The sequence below is a fragment of the Bufo gargarizans genome, chromosome 2 (assembly GCF_014858855.1).
Source record: "Bufo gargarizans isolate SCDJY-AF-19 chromosome 2, ASM1485885v1, whole genome shotgun sequence".
In the NCBI taxonomy this organism is placed as follows: domain Eukaryota; kingdom Metazoa; phylum Chordata; class Amphibia; order Anura; family Bufonidae; genus Bufo; species Bufo gargarizans.
Genome location: NC_058081.1, coordinates 37655386 through 37683382, shown reverse-complemented (window position 1 = coordinate 37683382; position 27997 = coordinate 37655386). Strand labels below are relative to the sequence as shown.

Genomic DNA, 27997 nt, shown 5'->3' with positions numbered 1-27997 from the left:
TTTGGCACATGGGTATTTATTAGTATTCATGATCAGGATATAGGAAACCAATATCATTGGTGGTATAACGAAACCAAGATTTCAGAAAAAAATGGTATACTGCATCTAAAAAGAGAACGCCCCAGATAGCATGCTGTAAAGATAGCAATCAAAAACGTTCTTCCTTTGGCAAGGTGTGAGATGTTGACGTTTCATTTACTTCTCTGTACGTGGAAGTTAGATTCTGGCTGGTTGCTGTCAGACCCAGTGTTCCTATCGTAACATTGAGGTGTCAAACATGAGGACAAGAAGTGTTATCAAGGGGAAATAGACAATGAAATCTCCTTATTTCGATATTATGTCTATTTGGCTCACAGGTATTTATTAGTATTCATGATCAGGATGTAGGAAACCATTAGGTGGTATAATGAAACCAAGATTTCCGGAAAAAGTGGTATACTGTATCTAAAAAGAGAACGCCCCTGATAAGCATGCTGTAAAAATAGCAATAGGGCCAACCATAACTTTTTTATTTACTACTCTGTGCTTGGAAGTTAGATTCTGGCTGGTGGCTGTCACACCCAGTGTCCCTATCATAACACTGAGGTGCCAAATATAAGGACAATAATTGTTATCGTAGAGACATAGACATCCAAAGTAACATTTATAAGCATTTAAAGGTTACAAAAAGTAAAATTGAGACAGAGTGCAACCTTATAATAGTCCTACTTCTGCCTCTATACTCTGATCTTGGAGCTTGTTCTTGTGAGAGCTACATGAGAACATGTCCACAAAGTCAGACATAGGTGCAGATGCACTCATGGTGTAGAATAGCTGGTTCTGCACTTACTAGAGTATGTCCAGTGAGAGGCTCTCTTACACTTAAAATGACCTTATTTTGAATAAATATGTCAGTAAAGAGATATGTCTAAAGATAGATTTATCCCCAGGCCGGTGGGCACAATATAGGAGTATACATAAAAATCATGGGGGCAAAAAGGTTTTAGCACACAAAAAGGGATTCTTCTCAGTAAGAGCAGTAAGACTATGGGACTCTCTTCTTGGGATGTGCTGATGGTCACTTCATTAAAACAATTTTAAAGCAGTTTAACAATGAAATTATTTGTACTAGAGTACTTGTGTAGAAAACCGAGTCGGTACTTGATCTTCATAGCATAGGATAATCTATGCCACAGGGTCTTTCTTCTTCTGGATCAACAATAACAGTTGTACTTAATGAACATGTCCTATTTCAACCCTACTAAACAATAGGTCTGTCTCCAGTTATGAATGGCACTCCAAGAGCACTAAAAGAACATTCTGATAAAAATATCATCAATACAAAGTTTAAATAGAATTAGATATTCTCCAAAACAAAGAGTGATCCCTGCAATATCTATAATTCATAGCGTAGATAGACTAACGACGTGGAGGAGTCAAGATGTTTTTTTTCATGTCTCCATCTGTATTGCTGGTAAGAAAATGAAGGGTTAAACTTCATGGGTTGGTATTTCTCAGGTAGGTTACCAAGAGGTCACTGTTTGTTGGGTTTTACAAGCATGGAGACCTTCTTTAGAGAGTAAGCTCCACCACGAAACTCAGCCCAGTAGACTCCATCCTGGTAGCGGCTACGGTAATGACCACCACGGTACCATACCCCGTTGAGGTTGGAATGGGCACACATATTATACCACCATCCTCCTTTCTGGAAATGGGCACAGTTACCTTCAAGAAGATAAATGAAAGCAGTGGTTAGAAATTAACCAAAATTCCTTGGGCAAAAAATTATGAATGGAACTAGTTTTTAGTTGACCTTATAATTTGGAACCCAAGTTTCACTCCATCTATACATTTATATATGAATGGTTATATTCCTATATACTGTACATCATGCTTTTCCATCCTGTCAAAGTGTAGGCTACTTGAAAAGGCCAAACCAAGGCTAAAACTTCTTGTACTTCCAATTCTGGGGCTTTCACAATAAGTAGAAACATTTTTTAAACCAAATTTCTGCCATGTTCCTCACCTGAGTACGAGTCCCGATCTTTGTCCAAAGTGCTAAACTGTTTATCATTGTGCCAGGAGAGGGAGTCTCCAGCTGTACCACGGTATTGCCCTAGTCGCAACCGGTAGAAGTCGCTCTCTGGTTCCACACGAAACTGGTCATATTCTGCACTAACTTGTCTACCTTGCCAGTCATCCATGAGGATAAGAAGTTTGTAGTTTCCTTGTTTGGTCAACCAGTAAATGTTCTCAAGACCCAACCAATATTCGTTGTCCAAATTACCAAATCCATCCTGTAAAAATAATGAAGGGAATAGAAAAATAAGGAAAGGAAATATAAATATCAGTATACAACTACATGGTGAACTAAGGGCCCTTTTACATGGACCAAAGTTGGAGGCAGTTATTGGTAATGCTATTTCCTACGAACACTCGTTCCCAATAATTGATCTATGTAAATGTGCTGCCAATCACCTTGTTAGTTGCATAGTCACATCTTTCAGGCAGCACCAAAAATCCTTGTTTCTCAGGGGCATATCGCCTTGTGTAAACAGGGATGTCATGCTTACAAACAAGGAAATTTGGGATGAACGATCATTGAAATGATTGTCCGTCACCATACAACAGCAATGATTGCTGCATGTAAATGCAGCTATGGGGTGGGTCATAATCAGGAATGAACTTCCTCATTCCTGATCATTGCTGCTCTGCAGGGCCTTGTATAAGGGCCATTACTGGACCTCATTTTTGTAATGCACAGTGGTTCTCTTGGACCACTCTCTGATGCAGGACTTCTCTGGCTAATATAAGTCTAGGTCAGTGAACCCTATCATTCCCTCTGCAGGGCTTCCTACAAATTGGTTCCATGCCCCTTCATTAGCAGCCGTGTTTAGGAAGGGAACGCTTTACAATCCATGGACAGACTGTACTAACAAGGGGGTGGCACTTCAAATAAAAATACATCAGCGCTGAGATGCTAACAGTATATTGGTAAATGGCACATGCTATTTACAGCACATTTGTAGAAATAAACAGAAACCGGGATCCTATTTAAGAACTATAGACATAATGATTATTGTTAATGAACATCATAACACCTAAGTCTGCATTATGGGCTTATATACTATGGTCACCTTAAAGGCTCATCCTGAAAGACCTCCATGTCCTTATGTACGACTCTGTCAGATGCCGTAGGTATGGATCTATTCTGTCCTAGATGCAATACTTCTAGGACGGAATGCATCTGTAGATACAGAATCCAGATAGAACATGCCACCTTTTTTCTGTTGGATTCGTATAAAATTCAATAGCAAAAAAACTCCAAATGAAATTGCATACACCTTAATCGGCACCATACTATGGCTCCCCACAACTCAGAGATAATAAAAAAAATGAAGAATATCTTCAAGAGTAAAGTTGCTCTTACTTTATAGTTATGCCAGGTTTTAAAGAAGTTGGTTGATCCATCCTGTCGTCTTTGAATCACCGTCCACCCACCTCCGTTGTTCTCTTGGTCACACCAGGCCTGCATGATTTGGTTGCTGTTTTGTGGTTTCAGAAGATAGATACCACTTGACTTTTGACCTGCTAAGAAGGCTTCAGAGCAATCCATCCATGGTCCTGTTCGAGAAGACAACAATGGATCAATATTGACCAATGGGATTCCCCAACCTGGCCATATAATGTAAATGTACAGTCAGGTCCATAAATATTGGGACATCGACACAATTCTAACATTTTTGGCTCTATATACCACCAGAATGAATTTGAAATGAAACCAACAAGATGTGCTTTCACTGCAGACTGTCAGCTTTAGTTTGAGGTATTTACATCCAAATCAGGTGAACGGTGCAGGAATTACAACAGTTTGCATATGTGCCTCCTACTTGTTAAGGGACCAAAAGTAATGGAATAATTGGCTTCTCAGCTGTTCCATGGCCAGGTGTGTGTTATTCCCTCATTATCCCCATTACAATGAGCAGATAAAAGGTCCAGAGTTCATTTTTAAGTGTGCTATTTGCATTTGGAATCTGTTGCTGTCAACTCCCAAGATGAGATCCAAAGACCTGTCACTATCAGTGAAGCAAGCCATCATTAGGCTGAAAAAAACACAACAAACCCATCAGAGAGATAGCAAAAACATTAGGCGTGGCCAAAACAATTGTTTGGAACATTCTTAAAAAGAAGGAACGCACCGATGAGCTCAGCAACACCAAAAGACCAAGGAAAACAACTATGGTGGATGACCGCAGAATTATTTCCCTGGTGAAGAAAACACCCTTCACAACAGTTGGCCAGATCAAGAACACTCTCCAGGAGGTAGGTGTACAGGTCCTTCTAAAAAAAAAAATAGCATATTGTGATAAAGTTCATTATTTTCTGTAATGTACTGATAAACATTAGACTTTCATATATTTTAGATTCATTACACACCAACTGAAGTAGTTCAAGCCTTTTATTGTTTTAATATTGATGATTTTGGCATACAGCTCATGAAAACCCCAAATTCCTATCTAAAAAAATTAGCATATCATGAAAAGGTTCTCTAAACGAGCTATTAACGTAATCATCTGAATCAACTAATTAACTCTAAACACCTGCAAAAGATTCCTGAGGCTTTTAAAAACTCCCAGCCTGGTTCATTACTCAAAACCGCAATCATGGGTAAGACTGCCGACCTGACTGCTGTCCAGAAGGCCATCATTAACACCCTCAAGCAAGAGGGTAAGACACAGAAAGAAATTTCTGAACGAATAGGCTGTTCCCAGAGTGCTGTATCAAGGCACCTCAGTGGGAAGTCTGTGGGAAGCAAAAAGTGTGGCAGAAAACGCTGCACAACGAGAAGAGGTGACCGGCCCCTGAGGAAGATTGTGGAGAAGGACCGATTCCAGACCTTGGGGTACCTGCGGAAGCAGTGGACTGAGTCACCGTGTATAGGCGTGTGCAGGAAATGGGCTACAGGTGCCGCATTCCCCAGGTCAAGCCACTTTTGAACCAGAAACAGCGGCAGAAGCGCCTGACCTGGGCTACAGAGAAGCAGCACTGGACTGTTGCTCAGTGGTCCAAAGTACTTTTTTCGGATGAAAGCAAATTTTGCATGTCATTCGGAAATCAAGGTGCCAGAGTCTGGAGGAAGACTGGGGAGAGGGAAATGCCAAAATGCCTGAAGTCCAGTGTCAAGTACCCACAGTCAGTGATGGTCTGGGGTGCCATGTCAGCTGCTGGTGTTGGTCCACTGTGTTTTATCAAGGGCAGGGTCAATGCAGCTAGCTATCAGGAGATTTTGGAGCACTTCATGCTTCCATCTGCTGAAAAGCTTTATAAAGATGAAGCTTTCATTTTTCAGCACGACCTGGCACCTGCTCACAGTGCCAAAACCACTGGTAAATGGTTTACTGACCATGGTATTACTGTGCTCAATTGGCCTGCCAACTCTCCTGACCTGAACCCCATAGAGAATCTGTGGGATATTGGGAAGAGAAAATTGAGAGACGCAAGACCCAACACCCTGGATGAGCTTAAGGCCGCTATCGAAGCATCCTGGGCCTCCATAACACCTCAGCAGTGCCACAGGCTGATTGCCTCCATGCCACGCCGCATTGAAGCAGTCATTTCTGCAAAAGGATTCCCGACCAAGTATTGAGTGCATAACTGAACATAATTATTTGAAGGTTGACTTTTTTTGTATTAAAAACACTTTTCTTTTATTGGTCGGATGAAATATGCTAATTTTTTTAGATAGGAAATTTGGGTTTTCATGAGCTGTATGCCAAAATCATCAATATTAAAACAATAAAAGGCTTGAACTACTTCAGTTGGTGTGTAATGAATCTAAAATATATGAAAGTCTAATGTTTATCAGTACATTACAGAAAATAATGAACTTTATCACAATATGCAATTTTTTTTAGAAGGACCTGTATGTGTGTCAAAGTCAACAATCAAGAGAAGACTTCACCAGAGTGAATACAGAGGGTTCACCACAAGATGTAAACCATTGCTGAGCCTTAATAACAGGAAGGCCAGATTAGAGTTTGCCAAACGACATCTAAAAAAGCCTTCACAGTTCTGGAACAACATCCTATGGACAGATAAGACCAAGATCAACTTGTACCAGAGTGATGGGAAGAGAAGAGTATGGAGAAGGAAAGGAACTGCTCATGATCCTAAGCATACCACCTCATCAGTGAAGCATGGTGGTGGTAGTGTCATGGCGTAGGCATGTATGGCTGCCAATGGAACTGGTTCTCTTGTATTTATTGATGATGTGACTGCTGACACTGCATTCTGAAGTGTTTCGGGCAATATTGTCTGCTCATATGCAGCCAAATGCTTCAGAACTCATTGGAGTGAGCTTCATCACAGTGCAGATGGACAATGACCCAAAGCATACTGCAAAAGCAACCAAAGAGTTTAAGGGAAAGAAGTGGAATGTTATGCAATGGCCAAGTCAATCACCGGACCTGAATCGGATTGAGCATGCATTTCACTTGCTGAAGACAAAACTGAAGGAAAAATGCCCCAAGAACAAGCAGGAACTGAAGACAGTTGCAGTAGAGGCCTGGCAGAGCATCACCAGGGATGAAACCCAGCGTCTGGTGATGTCTATGCGTTCCAGACTTCATGCTGTAATTGACTGCAAAGGATTTGCAACCAAGTATTAAAAAGTGAAAGTTAGATTTTTGATTATTATTATGTCCCATTTCTTTTGGTCCCTTAACAAGTGGGAGGCACATATGCAAACTGTTGTAATTCCTGCACCGTTCACCTGATTTGGATGTAAATACCCTCAAATTAAAGCTGACAGTCTGCAGTTAAAGCACATCTTGTTCGTTTCATTTCAAATCCATTGTGGTGGTGTATAGAGCCAAAAATTTTAGAATTGTGTCGAAGTCCCAATATTTATGGACCTGACTGTATGTAATTAAAATATTACAGTTGGGCCTATTTTTAAAATTCTAAGATTACTATATTGTTTATCTTGTTAAATTTTCTGTCTATTTGTTATAATTGTCCACATAACTAAGGCACCTTCTGATTGGGAGGCCTCGGATTGGATAACCGGGGTTTTGGAGGTTGTCTTTGTTGCTTGTGTTGGGAGTATTTCTTTCCTGTGTGCGGCTCCATCTGTCTGCTCCCCATGAGTATCGTGATTTTGTTTCTTTTTCCCTTCTGAAGAGTTGCTCAAAGCCTCAATTGTTGACTGTGAATAGGATGGCGCCTGGAAAATAAATCACCTGATATGTACAGAGCAGTTCCCCTAAAACAAAGAAACAAGTCTTGTAATATTCTGAATCTAAATTACCTTTGTCTCAGATGCTTGGTGACAACCACTCATAGTGGTCTGTAAAAGCTTATGGTTGTCACTTTGCTTTATATAGAGCCAAAACAGCCCATTGATCCCCACTGTTATGCAGAACGACATTCCTCCTGCTCCATTCAATGGGGTCACTTGTCAGGAAACACCCAAGTCTCCCCCAGACCTAATGAGATTCATGGGACCCAGTTTTCCCACTAGGTGGGAGTTCCCAGAAGTGAGACATTTACCTATCAAATATTTATGGCATTTGCTGAGGTTAAACCATAAATAGTATATGACCCATGGCAGCTTGAGAAACAACGACCCATTTAAGGATGAAAGCAAACTCTCGTAATAATCAGAATTTCTGTTTTTAATCACTCATTAGGGAGTCATTCAGCTTCCCTAGTAAATTGTTATTTAGCAACCCCCTTATTGAATGCTCTTGGTTTGGCACACCAAATGACGAAAGGATCTTCTGATGGTCCATGAACTAAAGAATCACCCTATTATTTAAGCAAAAAGGATGGTAAAGTGCATTGCCAAGTGCCCACGCTCTGGGTTTGGCCCACCAAATGACCAAAGGATCTTCTGATGGGTCAGTGATCTTAAAGACCATGGCACAACAGGGACCATAAAGTCCAGGAGCATGTCTTTAAGCTCTTAGGTCCCAAAGCAAAATCTGCAACAGAGACCCCACTTATGGTCCCATTTATAATACTGATATCTTCTTATTTTGGGCTCCCTTCAAACACAAGAGAACGAGTGCAACTGGTATATCTACCCTTCTAATATCTACACCCCTATAGATCTATACACACCTGTTTGTTCATTACAAATTTATAATGCTTTAACTTTATACTGGCATCTTTTTGACACAGAACATATAAGAAGAGCTATGATCTTGGAGAATAATTCTCTGTACTACTGATTGTAGACCTCTGAATCTCATTACTTCTTTTGTCGAGTTCTGCTAGGGTACTCTTATGGAAAAACTAATGAGGGCCATGTCAACCAAAAGTAGCTGGAGAACAAAGAACCCACACATTCTGTAGGTCTTGCTCAAGTGTCTTCCAAGTGTCTACAACAGGCATCCTCCAACTGCGGCCCTCCAGCTGTTACAAAACTACAACTCCCAGCATGCTCAAACAGCCTACAGGTATCAGCCTACAGCAGGGCATTGTGGGAGTTGTAGTTTTACAACAGCTGGAGGGCCGTAGTTTGAGGATGCCTGGTCTACAAGTTGTTGTTGTTTATGGGAATAACACACTATTAGCTAATATTAAGTGTCCTTACCTGGTCAACGTGACGTCTACCAAGGCTTTGTTGACACTGCTCTTCTAAACGTGCAATGATAAGACTCTGGTTGTTGACCAATGAAGTTAGGAAATTATACTTTTCTTGGAGATCTCGGTATTTAGAAGCTAAGATTGGGATTTCAGAGATGGCATTGACTACTTTATCTTCTCCCTGAAACACTTCTTTTGAGTCATTCTTCTTCTGAAGAACCTCATGGAGGAACTGCACATGCAAGTTACTGAGACGGGAATCCATATTCCTGCTCTCTCTTCGGAGATGGTCCATCTCATTGGCTACTTCATGGTCCACGTCTACCAGTCTTTTAATTTTCTCAATCTCAGTTTGTTGTCGGCTAAGTTCCTGTTTTAACTCCTCAACTTCGCTTCTGTTCACTCCAAACGCTTCAGGGAACTTAGCTGTGCTGACGCAAACAGCTCCAGTGATTTTCTGCTGCGGCACCACAAATGTATAGGTGCATTTACCTTGGCTTCCTCTGTTGTTCAGATTAACATATTCGCTTGTTATCTGTGGTTGGCAAAGGCTTGGCAGCAGTGTAATCCATATGACTGAATATAAGCTCATTGTAAGCTTAATTTAGGTAGCCGCAAGTCCAGACCTCACAATGTATATCCTGGAATGGAAAACAGAGTAATTACAGTCATAATTAATGTTAATCTCATAAGTGCTATGTTATCACATGCCATATTACAGAGGTATTTACCCTCATCAAGGCACAACACAATAGTGCACATACAGTAGCTTCTACAAGAGCCTTTAGTTAGATTTGACTATTGATAGCTGTTTTGGCCATATGGGTTTTATAAGACTACAGACACTAGCAGTGGCCAGTCATTGGCCGAGCAGCCACATATCCAGGGTCAAGAGGAATCAAGAAGTAGAGACCAGCGGCGGACCTGGAAAGCAATAGAATGAGAGCGTCGGGGGAAAGTCTTTCTGACTTAGGGTTGTTTCACACTGCCGGAAGGCTGCTCCGGCAGAAAACAGCCTGCCAGAGCTATCTGGATCCGGCATCACCGGATGTTACTGAAGTGCCCGTTGGCCCCATTGACTATAATGTGGTCCGGCGGAGATCCAGCCACTACCAAGAAAATATGCTGGGATTTAGCCGGACAAATACCACTGCGTGCGGTAAACTGTTCTCTGCTGGAACAGCCTGCCAGAACTAATGCCGACATTGTAAAAGAGGCCTTAAAAAAATAGATAAAACAGCTGACAACGCCTGCCTTTGTCAATGAAACTATGTGTTTGTCGGCTTTCAGGTTGATTGCTGGGATAAATCATTGAAAATCTGGACAGTCAAGAGATCTGAAGGAGGACCACCAGGGTCAAATTTAGAAGTGTGTCACCAGTAAATTCTCTTCTGAAGGGGTCACTTCTGGATATGATCACTCATAGTGCGGGAACCTATGGCATGGCAGCTACAGTCTGTAGCTTTTGGATTGACCAGTGTTACTTAGGGAGCTGAGTAACAGTGTAATGTGGGCAAAGTATGGTATATTTCATTATAGATTCGACAATCGACCATATAATTTACCCAATGTGAATTTAATTTCTGTGACAACCTCTGTTTTTATCAATAAAAAAGTTGTCAAAATTCTGACCATTTTACTACTCATTAAAGATTATTTATTAAAACCGTTGTAAAGTAGAACTGGCTTAGTTGCCCATAGCAGCCAATCAGATTCCACCTTTAATTTTTAAAGGAGCTGTGAAAAATGAGGTGGAATCTGATTGGTTGCTAAGGGCAAAGAGGCCAGTTTTCCTTTAAAGCAATTTTGGTAACTCTCGACCTATGTCCAGACCTTTTATGATATACACTATGACTTAACTTCCATATTTCTACATTCAGAGGTAACCAAGCAGTCTGGCGTGTTAAAGGTTAAACTTATAAGGTCTTACTAAAAAAATAAAAAAAGGACCCAAATATTTTAAGAATGCTGTATTTTTTTACTATAGTACCTATTACCCAAAATACTGCATTCCTAGAAACCCACTCTCAAAGTCAATCATCTTTTTGCCAACATTGTGAGTATGCACTTGATTCTGTATAGAGCAAATTCTAAAGCAGATCCCCATATCTTCATAACTTTTTGGTGACAGATTATTACATATGTATTCAAGGTACTGCCCCGAGTCCAGTAACTGGCTCAGTTACAGTAGCCATGCTCACTATGGAGCTACTATTCAGTCACAGAGTCACCTAGGCTTCATATAAATGCATAGACCCTGCTTCCTCCCCCCGCTCTCTTTATCTCCTCCAAATGGCTTTTAAGGCCTCATGCACACGGCCGTTGTTTTGGTCCGCAGTTTTTGCGGCTTGGATGCGGACTCATTCACTTCAATGGGGCCGTAAAAGAAGCAGACAGCACTCCGTGGGCTGTCCGCATCTGTTGCTCCATTCCGTGGTCCGCAAATAAAAATATAACCTGTCCTATTCTTGTCTGTTTTGCGGACAAGAATAGGCAGTTATATCAATGGCTGTCTGTGACGCACACGGATGCAAAACACACAGCGGTTGTGTGCATGAGGCCTTACACTGAATTATTTGCAGTGTCTGATATCTGGCAGCCTGGGGAGACAATTACTCTTCTAGGGGTTGTATGGAAGTCGGAAATATGGCTGCTTTCTTCCTGAAACAGTACCGCACCTGTCTGTGGGTTCTAACAATCTTCAAGAATTGAAAAACCAGCGGCACTTACCAAATCTCGTTGCAGCTTTATTATTTCACATTAAAAACAGGACGGATGCGGGTACAGCACAGTGAAAGGCAACAGCCGTTTCGCGCTTCCTCAAGCCTCAACGTGATGACGCCGACGTGCTCATGTAGTATACGCTCACGTCGGCGTCATATCCATGACAACCATAGACAGCTCAATAAAACCATATAAATAACATAAAAGATTACACAAATACCGCAAGATCATTCTTCTCATTTAGTCCTAAAGGACCCATTGCGTTTTCTTTGATAATCCAAGAAGCTTCTTTTTGTAACAGGATGCGGTTCCTGTCCCCTCCACGATCTGGGGCTTGCACCACCTCTATTCCTGCGTATGTTAATATATCACTTTTTCCTTCATGCTCCTCATGTATATGCTCAATCAGTCTTGGTGATCCTATACCTGCCTCTAAGGACCTCCTGTGCTCCCGAAATCTTACATATAGGCATCTTATGGCTTTTCCTAGATAAAATCGGCCGCAAGGGCAAAAAATAACATACACTACAAACCTATACCGAGAACGGAGCTGGTGGCTGGAGGACTGTGGTCCGGCCACCACCAAGTCGGCTCCCCATAGAAGTGAATGGGAGCGTACCACGCATGCGCGGCCACCGCTCCCATTCATTTCTATAGGGCTGACGGAAATAGCAGAGCCAGCGCTCGGCTATTTTCACCGGCCCCATAGAAAATGAATGAAAGGCGGCTGCACATGTTCAGTGCTCCCTCCTTCACTTGCGGGGCTCCGTTCTCGATATAGGTGCAGATCCCAGCGGTGGGACCCACACCTATAAGACAATGGGGGCATATCCTTGTGATATTCCCCCATTGTCCATGATGAGAAAAGCCTTTTAAGAGCGCCCATATCACCTTATAGCACAGTTCCTATAGTACCTGAATCGTGTCTTTCCCCGTCCAGAAGCTGAAAAACACTTGATAGAGATATGCAAATTAGGTCCCTCAAGTGCCCAGGGGCAGCGTCAAGGCAGCAAGTGCCCAGGGGCAGCGTCAAGGCAGCAAGTGCCCAGGTCCCTCTCCGATGTGCCGGCATAACCGCTCCCCTTGCAGTCCCCTGGCCCACCCCACTCTCCTACTTCGTCCTCCTCTGGCTCGGAAATCTTGCAAGAGTGCCAGTCACAGCCGGGCCCACGCTGGTCTTATCAAAGCTCCATAGCTGGCGGAGGATCTGCCGAAGTTATGAAGAGGCGCCGGCCTCTCCATAACTTTGGCACATCCAGCACCAGTTTTAAAATGTAAGACAGCTTCCGAGCTGTCTTACGTTTAGACCTTTTTCTACGCCTAAACAAGGCGTAGAAAATGGTAAATTAGACGGGCCCCTTCCCCGCCCTTGCCACTCCCACAATTTTAGACCTGGCGTGAGCGGGGAGAAGTCGCAGACAGGGCCGTCTTTACCAAGGGGCAAAAGGGGCAGCTGCCCCGGGCCCAGTTGCTCCTGGGGGGCCCAAGGCAGCTGCCTCTTGAGCCCTGCTAGCTACTGCCCCGGGTGTCAGGCTGTCGGCTACACAGGCATCATGATCTTACTGTGTTAATGATCTTAATTCTAGGACCTTAATGAGTTTTGCTCTAGGACCTTAATGACATCATTACCATGTGACCAGTAACCTAGCAATTACTGGTCACATGGCTATGAGGTCATCACAGGTCCTACTGAGTGTTGCAGAAGTTAACTGTGGAGCTTTTTTGTGTAAAGATTACATCAGAAAAAGGTGACAGGGGCTGTTATGTTAATATACTGTAAACTACTGTATAGTGGGGTGCTGTATACTGTGTGGTGGGCTGTATATTGTGTGGTGGGCTGTATATTGTGTAATGGGCTGTATATTGTGTGGTGGGCTGTATACTGTGGGGGTGGAGGGGGGGTGGCCTGTATACTGTGTGGGGGCCTGTATACTGTGTGGTGGGCTGTATACTGTGTGGTGGGCTGTATACTGTGTGGTGGGCTGTATACTGTGGGGGGCCTGTATAGTGTGGGGGGGGGGGCGTGCTATACTGCTGTACTGTATAGTGTGGGGGGCTGTATCGTGTATAGTTTGGGGGGCTGTATACAATGAGGTGTTGTATACCGTGAGGTGCTGTATACTGTGGGCTGCTATACTGCTCTACTATATACTGTGGGGTACTGTATAGTGTGGGGTGCTAAACTGCATACTGTGTGGTGCTGTATACTATAGGGTGCTATACTGCATACTGTGGGGTGCTGGGGTGCACTGTAACACTAGGGTGAGCCGAGCCCTGGTCTCCTTCCTGCAGAGCGGTGCCCACTTCCAGCCCAGAGCACTGATCCTGAGCCGCTGGAGTCTTCAGAACTAGGAGTATTTACAGTCATTCACTGTACTCTACCAGGTGTGTGGATTTTTTGTGTGTGTTTTGGGGGTTTGGGGGCGTGATTGCACGCTAAGGTGTGGGAAGGCGGGATCCAGGGGGCCCAAGTAAATTTTTGCCCAGTGTCCAATCAATATTAAAGACGGCCCTGGTCGCAGATAGCGGTGCAACTAACTGCTGCAGCCAGTTTTGGCTTTAATTTTTTTTGTTTTTCATTCCTTTCTACTGAGAGCCATCACTATTTTTCTTTTGACGTAGTCATATGAGGGCTTGTTGTTTGCAGAGCTGTATTTCCAAGTGCCACTATCATAGGGTACATATAATGTACTGAAAAACTATAACTTTTTTCCAAGGGTTTCTACCACTTTGATTTCACATAATTAGCTTTCAGACACTAGCGATCCGCTAGTGTCTGCTCTGCCAAACCATCCTGCTATAATAGCTTTTGGGGCAGCCGTTTACCTAAAAAAAGAACTTATATTGATATGCTAATGACCCTCTAGGTGCTATGGGGGCGTCATTAGCACCTAGAGGATCGGTCTACCTTCACAAGATGCCGCCGCCCAGCGCCTCCCTCCAGCCCGCCCATCTCCTCCGGAATGCATCAAACGGACGACTTCACGCGCATGCGCCGTGCGCGGCTGTATTCGGCGCATGCGCAGTGAATGTCCGACCGCTTCCCTGCTCAGACATCTCCACTGCGCCTGCGCCGATGACGTCATAGTGCTCCATCGGCGCAGGCGCAGTGGAGATGTCTGAGCAGGGAAGCGGTCGGACATTCACTGCGCACGGCGCATGCGCGTGAAGTGTCCGTTTGATCGCATTCCGGAGGAGATGGGCGGGCTGGAGGGACGCGCTGGGCGGCGGCATCTTGTGAAGGTAGACCGATCCTCTAGGTGCTAATGACGCCCCCATAGCACCTAGAGGGTCATTAGCATATTAATATAATTTCTTTTTTTAGGTAAACGGCTGCCCCAAAAGCTATTATAGCAGGATGGTTTGGCAGAGCAGACACTAGCGGATCGCTAGTGTCTGACACCTAATTATGTGAAATCAAAGTGGTAGAAACCCTTTAATCATTTATTTTTTTATATATGCATAACAAAAACATCAGTTAAAAAATGTGGGATGCTTTAGGTTTTGCTTACTATGTGTAAAAAAAGTTTTTTTTCTGTGGGTCAGTAGGATTATGGTAATACCAGATTTATATACTTTTTATGTTACTACTTTTTTATGTTACTACTAGTTTTTGTGCCACCCTATTCTGAGAGCCGTAACTTCTTTATTTTTTTCTATCTAAGGAGCTGTGTGTGGACTTGTTTCTTGCAGGGCGGATTGAGGCTTTCATTGGGACCATTTTGGGGAACATACGACTTTTTGATCATGTTTTGTTCCATTTTTTGGAAGGGAGGAACAAAAACAGCAGTTGTAATATTGTTTTTGTTTTTACGACATTTACCTTCATTATTTAATAGGTTGTGTGTTATAGATGCAGCAATCCCAATTATGTGAACTTTTTCTCTTTATATTTTCTGATATGATTATTGATTAAGCATTTTTAATTGGAAAAATCTTTTTTGTTTTTATTTTTTAGGCATAATTTTTAACCTCTTATTATACTCTATTTTAAATTTTTTAGGCCTGCTGTTGGACATGGCTGTGCGATCACTTAATGATATACTACACAATAGCCCTGTATTGTACCTGTCATCACAACACTTAGGCCTCTTTCACACGGGCGTCCCGGATTTGCTCCGGATGTGTTGAGTGTGCATTGCGGGAAACCCGCGCGAGTGCGCGCGCAATTTAAGTCCGTTTTGACTGAGATTGCGTTGTTCAGTTTTTATCACGTGGGTGCAATGCGTTTTGTATGCGCGTGATAAAAAACTGAATGTTAGTACCCAGACCTGAACCCGGACTTCTTCACTGAAGTTCAGGTTTGGGTTAGGTGTTCTGTAGATTTTATTATTTTCCCTTTATAACATGGTTATAAGGGAAAATAATTGCATTCTTAATACAGAATGCTTAGTAAAATGTCGATTGAGGGGTTAAAAAATAAATTACTCACCTCATCCACTTGATCGTGCAGCCGGCATCGTCTTCTTTCAGGACCTGTAAAAGGACCTTTGATGATGTAATCCTCCTATCTTCATTCAGCAGGACCTGCGCTGACGTCACCACGCTCACCACGTGGGGAGCGCAATTAAGTCATCAAAGGTCCTTTTGCAGGTCCTGAAAGAAGAAGAAAGAAGACGATGCCGGCTGCGCGATCAAGTGGATGAGGCGAGTTAATTTTTTGTATTTTTTAACCCCTCAATCGACATTTTAGCAAGCATTCTGTATTAAGAATGCTATTATTTTCCCTTATAGCCATGTTATAAGGGAAAATAATACAGTGATTTTCAAGCAGCCCCATTCATTTCTATGAGGCCTGCGTTGCGTGAAAAACTCAGAATTTAGAACATGCTGCGATTTTCGCGCAACGCACAAGTGATGTGTGAAAATCACCGCTCATGTGCACAGCCCCATAGATATGAATGGGTTCGGATTCAGTGCGGGTGCAATGCGTTCACCTCACGCACTGCACCCATGCGGAAAACTCGCCCGTGTGATAGGGGCCTTAGGTCTAATAGACGTACAAGGATTTTTATGGGAAATCTACTGGCAGAATGGCGTCATCTTTTACTTTACTGATAATGGTACAAAAATCAAATGTATGCCCCGAGGTGTAATGTAAAGTCATCGCACTGAACAAACAATATATATTATTAGAGGATGGGGGTCTAATACTTACTTGGTTTACTTCCATCTTTGACCACCACTGAAGTGGCACTTGGCACAGAGGGGAATATATTGCACAGGGTAACCCTCCATATAGCAGAAGCTGATTTTTACATATGAAGTCCTCAACTTGTACCATTCCCCTACATATGATACAGTATCTAGAATGAACCCCCTGTATACACACGGCTGCACCCTACATCACAAGTGTCGCCCCCCATCTATACCCAGGAGACAGAGAAGAAAAGTGAAGCAAAAATAAGAAAAATAATTCTGCTGACGAGCGGAAATCAAGCAGAAGCCTCAAAGTTCAGGCCTTGGCAGATACAGTATGTGGTTACTAATATCAGGTTGCAATTACAATTCAGCTCGATGTCTGGTGAGATGTTTTCAGGAGGTAATAGGAGAAGGGTGTGTGTATATATGCAGGTTTGTAAGCAGGTGACTAAGAGGCAACCGTCCTCTAGCTTAGCGCCCTCGTTCAAGTAGTTATCTGTGATAATATTATGTACAATCCTATAGTGGAGGCAGCCAATTTGTGGCTTAAACCCACATCCTTAAACTGAGTGCAGCGTCCCACTCATGTACGTGGGCACTTCAAATCTTGTTATATTGTATGTCGTACCATGTTGTATTGCACTTTTGTTTTGTTTTTCAGCTAATCCAAATTTTAGGACCACATGCCTTTAAAAGTACAAATCTGTGCAAAGATGTGGATTCATTGTCATTTTCTGTCAGGTAGTCACACGTTGTGATGGCAAAGGCAAAAAAACTCTCCCTTTTTGAACGTGATCGGGTTGTTGAACTGCATAAGCAGGGTCTCTCACAGCGCGCCATCGCTGCTGAGGTGGGACGCAGTAAGACAGTCATTTGAAATTTCTTAAATGATCCTGAGGGTTATGGAACAAAAAAGTCAAGTGGAAGACCCAAAAAAATGTCCTCAGCACTGAGCCGGAGGATCCAATTGGCTGTCCGTCAAGACACTGGACGATCCTCGACCCAAATTAAGGCCCTTACTGGTGCTGACTGTAGCCCCATAACCATCAGACGGCATCTGAGACTGAAGGGCTTCAAAAACAAAAAACGTCTTCAAAGACCTCGTCTCCTTGAACGCCACAGAACTGCTCGTTTGGACTTTGCAAGAGAGCACCAAACATGGGACATTCAAAGGTGGAAGAAAGTTTTTTTCTCTGATGAGATTTTTTTTTTACCTTGATGGTCCTGATGGTTTCCAACGTTACTGGCATGACAAGCAGATCCTACCTGAGATGTTTTCTACGCGCCACAGTGAAGGGGGCGCCATAATGGTCTGGGTGCTTTTTCTTTCAGTGGAACACTGGAGCTTCAGGAAGTGCAGGGGCGTCAAACGGCCGCTGGCTATGTCCAGATGTTGCAGAGAGCATTCCTCATGACTGAGGGCCCTCGTCTGTGTGGTAACGACTGAGTTTTTCAACAGGACCACGCTACAGTACACAATGCCCGCAGGACAAGGGACTTCTTCCAGGAGAATAACATCACTCTTTTGGCCCATCCTGCGTGTTCCCCTGATCTAAATCCAATTGAGAACCTTTGGGGATGGATGGCAAGGGAAGTTTACAAAAATTGACAACAGTTCCAGACAGTAGATGGCCTTCATGCGTCTTCATTCTTGTTGCATGTTGAAGCTCTACTTGGAACCTTGTTAAGATCCAGCCATGCTAAATATGATTTTTTTGCCATTTTTCAAGTGGTCTTAAACTTTTGATCAGGACTGTACCTCAGTTCAAGCCTAGCTAGAGGGAGTTAGAGTATGGAAGTTGGAGGAGATTGAGTGAGGGGCAAGGGGGAAGGAGAGGACCCCCTCCTCTCAGCTCTCTCTTGGGCTCCACGGCACAGAGGAGCCAATTCTTTAGTCTCAGTGTCAAGCTAGGAAAGCAAACAAAAGGGGGTTAGTCAGCACCTCCCAATGCGCAGATGCACGCCGCCATGGCAAAAACCTAGAGAAAAAAAGTCAATGTAGCAGCACCCTGCAAATCACATAAAGTACAATAATTCCATAGTCACAAAAAATATTATAGTGCTAATGCTACGCTTATTTATAAAGTGAGATGCTTGGCAAATGTATTTTGTACAAAACTATCTGAGCCCGTCTGCCGTACGTCAAGGCGATCTCTGTAAGACGGGTCCTAACACTAAATACTACCTGTTATGTGCCATAATGGCCGCAATAAAGTTCAGGAAGTGTTGGACCCAGCATGCATGTGGATCCAACACTTCCTGAACTTTATGGTGGCCATTATGGCACATAACAGGTAGTATTTAGTGTTAGGTTCCCGTCTTACAGAGATCGCCTTGACGTTCGGCAGACGGGCTCAAATGGTTTTGTACAAAATACATTTGCCAAGCATCTCACTTTATAAATAAGTGTAGTATTATCATTATAATATTTTTTGTGACTATGGCATTATTGTACTTTATCTGATTTGCAAGGTGCTGCTGCATTGTCTTTTTTTCTCTAAGCTAGGAAAGCAGGCAGAGGTGAAACCTTTATTCTACCGTCTACTCTTCCGGAGAGCCAAGTGGATTTTTACCATTTTCTATGTGGAATGACAAAGGAAGGACAATAACCATTATTCTAGGCTTCAGGCGCCTTTGTATCAAGGTGAAGGATTTATTAGCTTCCAGCAGCCTCACCGTTACTTCAAGGACAGACAGGCCACCTGTTGCATCACTTGTTTGTAGAAGATAAGGACATGAACCACCTTTACTGAGATTAGAACAAGGCAAAGAGCTAACTACCAATGAGTACACAACCTCCTACCTACAGCCTCATATACAGCCTGTTACCTGAATTTACAGTATTCAACCTCCATATACATGAGAGACTGTTTATATCTGGATGTAAATTGCTGTCAAGACCCTGCTTACAGTAAAGTTCTGAGTTGGATTCAAACCCTGCCTCATTCTTCCATCTCCATACTACAACCACTCTCATCATTTTGCACCACCAAGGTGCTGGCATCACGACATTACCTAATTCAGGGGCCCAGCCGCACAAGCACCCAGGAAATCCAACCACCATCAAGGGCACCTCGATCACTACCTGGCCGGTGTCCCCTGTAATAGAGTGTGCCCCGGAGAATTTGGTGCTGTTCTACCCTTCACTGCAGCCCGGCCCAGGGAACGTCAAAACTGTGAGTAAAGAACTAACTGTGATTATTCCTCGATACACCGTCACCTCACAAGTTATTCCCCTGCGGCCCGGCTCGCTGCATTAGGAGGGTTTACTATATTCCAGAAATCTCCCCTAAACTTAGGAGGGTTTACTATTATCCAGAAACCTCCCTCTGTCACCACTAGAAGGAGCTCACTACTAATATTGATTTATCATTGAGTTCTATGGGAACTTGTGCTGTGAGCTCCCTCTAGTGGCAGATTTCTGTTACAGAATTTAATTAAAGTAACACAAAAATATGTTTTTAGCATCACTTGAGAGATCCTGTCCTCACAAAAACAACAGCCTGTATGGAAATTAGGATGCTGCACACAGCAGCGTTAGTCCACAGTGAAAAATGGGCATATCCCCATAGCATTATAATGAACACACTTGGAAAACCCCACAAAGATTTTTTTCTGTCTGATATAGAGGTATACATTGAAAAAATAATATATATATATATATAAATATATATATATATAAAACAATAAAAAAAAATCAAAGTGAATGGAGGGAGTCACACATGCACGCTGCATCCCTATGGGACTGTTGGCTTTTCTTCAGCAGTTTCCTAGAGTGACAGTCTGCATGCGTGACCATGGCTTTATTCACTGTGGGCCCTCAGGACCCTGTTCTCATGATTGGTAGGTTTCCCAGAGGTTGGACCCCCACCAATGAGATACTTGATGGTCCTCTTTAAAACACTGGGAGTTTTGAAAAGCCCTGATCACAAACATGACGGCAATCAAGGCAGATTCTATAGGAGGGCTCATAATGGCCAAAGCAGTGACCTCTAGTGGTCTTATTGCACACTGCAGAAGAATCAGCCACAGCAGAGATCAAATATCGAAATCGAAAACGGCTATTTGAGGATACTTATGATCGCAGTTATTACATTTTCATAGAAACATTTTTCCATAGAATAATTTTTGGGGGGGAGGGGGTGTTGACTGAATCCTCAGGATAAGCCATTAATATCTGATCAGCGGGGGTCTGACAACCACCATTCCCACCAATCAGTTGTTTTGTTGCATCTTCTATTCACTGCGGTGCTACAACAAAACAGCTGATTGATAGGGGGGCGAGGAGCTGATCTGATTCCTATGGCCTGTCCCGAGGATAGGCCAACAACATCAGCATCCTGGACATCCCCTTTAAGGACGAGAGGAGTATATGTAATGATCAATGTGGTTTTCATAGGTGTAATGCATTTTAAATACCCAAGTGCTTATATGCTATAAAAGGATATTGAAATATTTAAAGATTTGTAAAAAAGCTAATAAAAATACCAATAATATGACTCTAAAAGGATTTTAAAACTTTACAGACAAATTCAGGAACTTTCTTCATTCCTACACCCTCAGACCATCCATGACCCCACTGGTCGTGACATCCTGGTGTTTGATTTACTTGTCCAAGGAAAGATAAAGTTCATCAGTCATAAGCCCATCCTGTGTGATACTGTGTGCTGAGCTGATGTATCTAAGCCCATACTGTGAGATACTGTGTGCTGAGCTGCTGTATCTAAGCCCATCCTGTGTGATACTGTGTGCTGAGCTGCTGCATCTAAGCCCATCCTGTGTGATACTGTGTGCTGAGCTGCTGTATCTAAGCCCATCCTGTGTGATACTGTCTGCTGAGCTGTGTATCTAAGCCCATCCTGTGTGATACTGTGTGCTGAGCTGCTGTATCTAAGCCCATCCTGTGTGATACTGTGTGCTGAGCTGCTGTATCTAAGCCCATCCTGTGTGATACTGTGTGCTGAGCTGCTGTATCTAAGCACATCCTGTGTGATACTGTGTGCTGAGCTGCTGTATCTAAGCCCATCCTGTGTGATACTGTGTGCTGAGGTGCTGTATCTAAGCCCATCCTGTGTGATACTGTGTGCTGAGCTGCTGTATCTAAGCCCATCCTGTGTGATACTGTGTGCTGAGCTGCTGTATCTAAGCCCATCCCGTGTGATACTGTGCTGAGCTGCTGTATCTAAGCCCATCCTGTGTGATACTGTGTGCTGAGCTGCTGTATCTAAGCCCATCTTGTGTGATACTGTGTGCTGAGCTGCTGTATCTAAGCCAATCCCGTGATACTGTGTGCTGAGCTGCTGTATCTAAGCCCATCCTGTGTGATACTGTGTGCTGAACTGCTGTATCTAAGCCCATCCTGTGTGATACTGTGTGCTGAGCTGCTGTATCTAAGCCCATCCCGTGTGATACTGTGCTGAGCTGCTGTATCTAAGCCCATCCTGTGTGATACTGTGTGCTGAGCTGCTGTATCCAAGCCTATACTGTGTGATACTGTGTGCTGAGCTGCTGTATCTAAGCCCATCCTGTGTGATACTGTGGGCTGAGCTGCTGTATCTAAGCCAATCCTGTGTGATACAGTGTGCTGAACTGCTGTATCTAAGCCCATCCTGTGTGATACTGTGTGCTGAGCTGCTGTATCTAAGCCCATCCTGTGTGATACTGTGTGCTGAGCTGCTGTATCTAAGCCCATCCCGTGTGATACTGTGCTGAGCTGCTGTATCTAAGCCCATCCTGTGTGATACTGTGTGCTGAGCTGCTGTATCCAAGCCTATCCTGTGTGATACTGTGTGCTCAGCTGCTGTATCTAAGCCCATCCCGTGTGATACGGTGTGCTGAGCTGCTGTATCTAAGCCCATCCCGTGTGATACTGTGCTGAGCTGCTGTATCTAAGCCCATCCTGTGCGATAATGTGCGATGAGCTGCTGTATCTAGGCCTATCCTGTGTGATACTGTGTGCTGAGCTGCTGTATCTAAGCCCATCCTGTGTGATACTGTGTGCTGAGCTGCTGTATCTAAGCCCATCCTGTGAGATACTGTGCTGAGCTGCTGTATCTAAGCCTATACTGTGTGCTGAGCTGCTGTATCTAAGCCCACTCTGTGTGATACTGTGTGCTGAGCTGCTGTATCTAAGCCCATCCTGTGGGATACTGTGTGCTGAGCTGCTGTATCTAAGCCCATCCTGTGGGATACTGTGTGCTGAGCTTCTGTATCTAAGCCCATTCTGTGTGATACTGTGTGCTGAGCTGCTGTATCTAAGCCCATCCTGTATGATACTGCTTAGCTGCTATATGTAATCTTACCGTGTGATAATTTCTGCTAAGCTGCTGTATCTAAACCCATCATGTGCGATACCGTCTGCTGAGCTGTGTATCTAATCCTATCATGTGAGCTACAGCCGTGTATTTAATCTTATATGTGCGATACTGTCTGCTGAGCGGTGTATCTAATCCTATCGTGTGATACTGTGTGCTAAGCTGCTGTATCTAAGCCCATCCTGTGTGATACTGTGTGCTGAGCTGCTGTATCTAAGCCTATCCTGTGTGATAATGTGTGCTGAGCTGCTGTATCTAAGCCCCTCCTGTGTGATATTGTGTGCTGAGCTGCTGTATCTAAGCCAATCCTGTGTGATACTGTGTGCTGAGCTGCTGTATCTAAGCCCATCTAGTGTGATACTGTGTGCTGAGCTGCTGTATCTAAGCCAATCCAGTGTGATACTGTGCTGAGCTGCTGTATCTAAGCCCATCCTGTGTGATACTGTGTGCTGAGCTGCTGTATCTAAGCCCATCCCGTGTGATACTGTGTGCTGAGCTGCTGTATCTAAGCCCATCTAGTGTGGTACTGTGTGCTGAGCTACTGTATCTAAGCCCATCCTGTGATACGGTGTGCTGAGCTGCTGTATCTAAGCCAATCCCGTGTGATACTGTGTGCTGAGCTGCTGTATCTAAGCCCATCCTGTGATACGGTGTGCTGAGCTGCTGTATCTAAGCCAATCCAGTGTGATACTGTGCTGAGCTGCTGTATCTAAGCCCATCCTGTGTGATACTGTGTGCTGAGATACTGTATTTAAGCCCATCCTGTGTGATACTGTGCTGAGCTGCTGTATCTAAGCCCATCTAGTGTGATACTGTGTGCTGAGCTGCTGTATCTAAGCCCATCTAGTGTGATACTGTGTGCTGAGCTACTGTATCTAAGCCCATCCTGTGTGATACTGTGTGCTGAGCTGCTGTATCTAAGCCCATCCTGTGTGATACTGTGTGCTGAGCTGCTGTATCTAAGCCCATCCTGTGTGATACTGTCTGCTGAGCTGCTGTATCTAAGCCAATCCTGTGTGATACTGTCTGCTGAGCTGCTGTATCTAAGCCAATCCTGTGTGATACTGTGTGCTGAGCTGCTGTATCTAAGCCAATCCAGTGTGATACTGTGCTGAGCTGCTGTATCTAAGCCCATCCTGTGTGATACTGTGTGCTGAGCTGCTGTATCTAAGCCCACCCTGTGTGATACTGTGTGCTGAGCTGCTGTATATAAGGCTACTTTCCCATCTGCGCTCTTGCTGGATGCGTCATGGATCAGCAAAAACGCTTCTGTTCTGATAATACAACCGCCGGCGTCTGTTATGAACGGATTCGGCCATGTTATCTCTAAAATGACCAAGACCATTGTAAGTCAATGGGCACCGGATCCGGGTTTTCACGTCCAAAAAAACCGGAACCAGCACCATTGACTTACATTGTGTTTCATGCCGGATCCGTCTCGATTAGTATCCCATGACGCACACAAGAACGCTGCTTGAAGCGGTTTTCTGTCTGGCATAGGAACGCAATGAAACGGAATGGAATGCGTTCTGCTGGACACCGTTCCGTTCCACTTTGTCTCCATTGACAAAGAACGGGGACAAAACTGAAGCATGTGAAAGTGGCCTAATCCGATCTGCTGAGCCGGTGTATCTAAGCTCTCAGAGGAGCACACAGCACTACCTCCCCAATCACTGTGTCCATATCGCAGTGACACCCAGCAGACATCGCCCTAATGAGGAAGGAGGAGAAGAATGACAGCAGGAAGATAAGGTGACGGGAAGCAGGCCTGAGAAGGCTCCCAGGAGGTCGCCTCTGTGTACATTACGGGGTTAAGGAACGCTGGGCTGCTATCTCACCCTTAATAAGCTGTCTTACACCCGCTGACTTGTCAGTCAAGACATGAAATAAGATATTTTGGGAACAGACATGTCTACTTGGACATATCGATAGGATATGCTATAGATAGATGCGGGTTCCACCTCTGGGACCCTCTCCAATCTCATGAATGGGGCCCACAGCGCATGCGCAGCATCCTCTCGGTTCACTGCTGCTCAGCTATTTTCGGATGTCTCATAGCAGTGAATGGAGATGACACAGCGCCGCCATCCCTCCATTCACTGCTAAGTAGCCAAGCCGGCACTGCGGAGATAGGAGCAGGTCCCACATCTACCGGACATTTATAACCCATCCTATCAATATGCCTGAAATGCTGCAGAGGGGAACGCCCCTTTAATATAAAACGGAGACCTAGTAGTAAAGAGGATTCAATGGTAAAAATACGCATGTCGGCGGCGTGCATCACATACTTTCCTCTGTCCCTGTTATTGTCCGCAAAACGCACAAGAATAGGACATGTTCTATCTTTTGCGGAATGGCCGCACGGATGCGGACCGCGCGACACTGATGATGTCCATGTGATGAGCGCATTTATGGGTCCGTGTGCGAGCCGCTAGGACGTGGACCCAAAATATGGTCTAATATGGTCTGCACTTTTTTGCAGTTCTGCACCATATTTTACGTCTCTGCTTGCAGTCAGTGAATGGAAGCTTGTCTGTTTGCATCTACAGTAGGCCTAATACTTCCCACAGCAGAGCATCTGCTACAAAGTAGTAGTGTAGTATGATATAACATCATGTAGAGGATATAATATTGTATAATACATTATAGATAGTATACTATAAATAATACATAATATAGTATATCCTCATGTAAAAAGGTATTATAGATAACATACTAGTAATAATAAACGATGGATAATATAGTATAACATCATGTAAAAAGATAATATATTATAGATAGCATGCTATAAATAATAAACTAGAAATAATATAGTATAACATCATGTGAAAATATAATATATTATACATAATAAACTATAGTATAACATCATATTATATAGGACAATATAACAAAATACAGATATTATTACATAAAATACATTATTGTATAAAATATATCAAAGTACAGAGAGTAGAACGTCATGTAGATTAGATAATATAATACGGGTGACTAATAATAAATGGTCCGACACTAGGTCAAAAATATAATGCAGTATAATATACTATAAATGAATACTATAAAGTATTGGGTAATAAAGCATCATGCAGATAATATAATACAGTATAATATGTAATAGATTAATATAACATCAGGTAAATAATATAAAACACTGTAATATAATATAAAATACATTAATAATATAGAAAGTATAGATGACACTGAGTAGATAATATCATTTAGATAATACATAATATGCTACAGATAATAAACTAAAAATATAATATGGATCATTTAACCTCCTGTCAGTCAGTGCTTCTCTGTTGCTAAGTGGCCAAGACTCCGGTCATACACTGCGCACCGTAGGTAAAAAAGTGCGGATAATATCATATAGTATAATAGAGGGCACATAATACAACATAGATAATATACTATAGAGGACATGAAAATAGCTATTAACTTATCACAGCCGACTAATACGTGGCACCAGCCCCCAATAATAGTAGCAGAATCCTCATTACTAGCAGCAGAGCCCCATTGATAACTGCAGAGTCCCCATTACTAGCAGCAGAGCCCCCAATAATAGCAGCAGAATCCTTATTAATAGCAGCTGAGCCTCCATTAATAACTGCAGAGTCCCCATTAGGAGCAGCAGGGCCCCCATTAATAGCTGCAGAGCCCCCATTAATAACTGCAGAATCCTTATTAATAGCAGCAGAGCCCCCATTAACAGCAGCAGAGCCCCCATTAATAACTGCAGAGCCCCCATTAATAACTGCAGAGCCCCCATTAATAGCAGCAGAATCCTTATTAATAGCAGCAGAGCCCCCATTAATAGCAGCAGAGCCCCCATTAACAGCAGCAGAGCCCCCATTAACAGCAGCAGAGACCCCATTAACAGCAGCAGAGCCCCCATTAACAGCAGCAGAGCCCCCATTAACAGCAGCAGAGCCCCCATTAACAGCAGCAGAGACCCCATTAATAGCAGCAGAGACCCCATTAATAGCAGCAGAGACCCCATTAATAGCTGCAGAATCCTTATTGACAGCAACAGAGCCCCCATTAATAACCTCAGAGCCCCCATTAATAGCAGCAGAGCCCCCATTAATAGCAGCAGAGCCCCCATTAACAGCAGCAGAGCCCCCATTAATAGCAGCAGAGCCCCCATTAACAGCAGCAGAGACCCCATTAATAGCAGCAGAGACCCCATTAACAGCAGCAGAATCATTATTAACAGCAGCAGGGCCCCCATTAATAGCAGCAGAGCCCCCAATAATAGCAGCAGAATCCTTATTAATAGCTGCAGAGCCCCCATTAATAACTGCAGAATCCTTATTAATAGCAGCAGAGCCCCCATTAATAACTGCAGAGCCCCCATTAATAACTGCAGAGCCCCCATTAATAGCAGCAGAATCCTTAATAGCAGCAGAGCCCCCATTAATAACTGCAGAGCCCCCATTAATAACTGCAGAGCCCCCATTAATAGCAGCAGAGCCCCCATTAATAGCAGCAGAGCCCCCATTAACAGCAGCAGAGCCCCCATTAACAGCAGCAGAGCCCCCATTAACAGCAGCAGAGCCCCCATTAATAGCAGCAGAGCCCCCATTAACAGCAGCAGAGCCCCCATTAACAGCAGCAGAGCCCCCATTAACAGCAGCAGAGACCCCATTAACAGCAGCAGAGCCCCCATTAATAGCAGCAGAGCCCCCATTACCAGCAGCAGAGACCCCATTAATAGCAGCAGAGACCCCATTAACAGCAGCAGAGCCCCCATTAATAGCAGCAGAGCCCCCATTAACAGCAGCAGAGACCCCATTAATAGCTGCAGAATCCTTATTGACAGCAACAGAGCCCCCATTAATAACTGCAGAGCCCCCATTAACAGCAGCAGAGCCCCCATTAATAACTGCAGAGCCCCCATTAATAACTGCAGAGCCCCCATTAATAGCAGCAGAATCCTTATTAATAGCAGCAGAGCCCCCATTAATAACCTCAGAGCCCCCATTAATAGCAGCAGAGCCCCCATTAATAACCTCAGAGCCCCCATTAATAGCAGCAGAGCCCCCATTAATAGCAGCAGAGCCCCCATTAACAGCAGCAGAGCTCCCATTAACAGCAGCAGAGCCCCCATTAATAGCAGCAGAGCCCCCATTAACAGCAGCAGAGACCCCATTAATAGCAGCAGAGACCCCATTAACAGCAGCAGAATCATTATTAACAGCAGCAGGGCCCCCAATAACAGCAGCAGAGCCCCCATTAACAGCAGC

At 43.8% G+C, this 27997-nt stretch overlaps 1 protein-coding gene across 2 annotated transcripts in view; it reads right to left on the bottom strand.

Moving 5' to 3' along the window:
• Positions 1–10: 10 nt before the first annotated feature.
• ANGPTL6 (angiopoietin like 6) overlaps positions 11–27997 on the bottom strand; it is a 71195-nt gene continuing 43208 nt past the window's right edge. For both annotated transcript variants that reach the window (XM_044282805.1, XM_044282804.1), the window contains exons 2-6: positions 8579–9212; positions 7015–7204; positions 3410–3603; positions 2006–2276; positions 11–1704 (exon numbers count right to left, since the gene is read on the bottom strand). In XM_044282805.1, the coding sequence (XP_044138740.1) occupies positions 1514–1704; positions 2006–2276; positions 3410–3603; positions 7015–7204; positions 8579–9163 (1431 nt within the window). In that variant the 5' untranslated portion in view covers positions 9164–9212 and the 3' untranslated portion in view covers positions 11–1513. The remainder of the gene's footprint in view (positions 1705–2005; positions 2277–3409; positions 3604–7014; positions 7205–8578; positions 9213–27997) is intronic.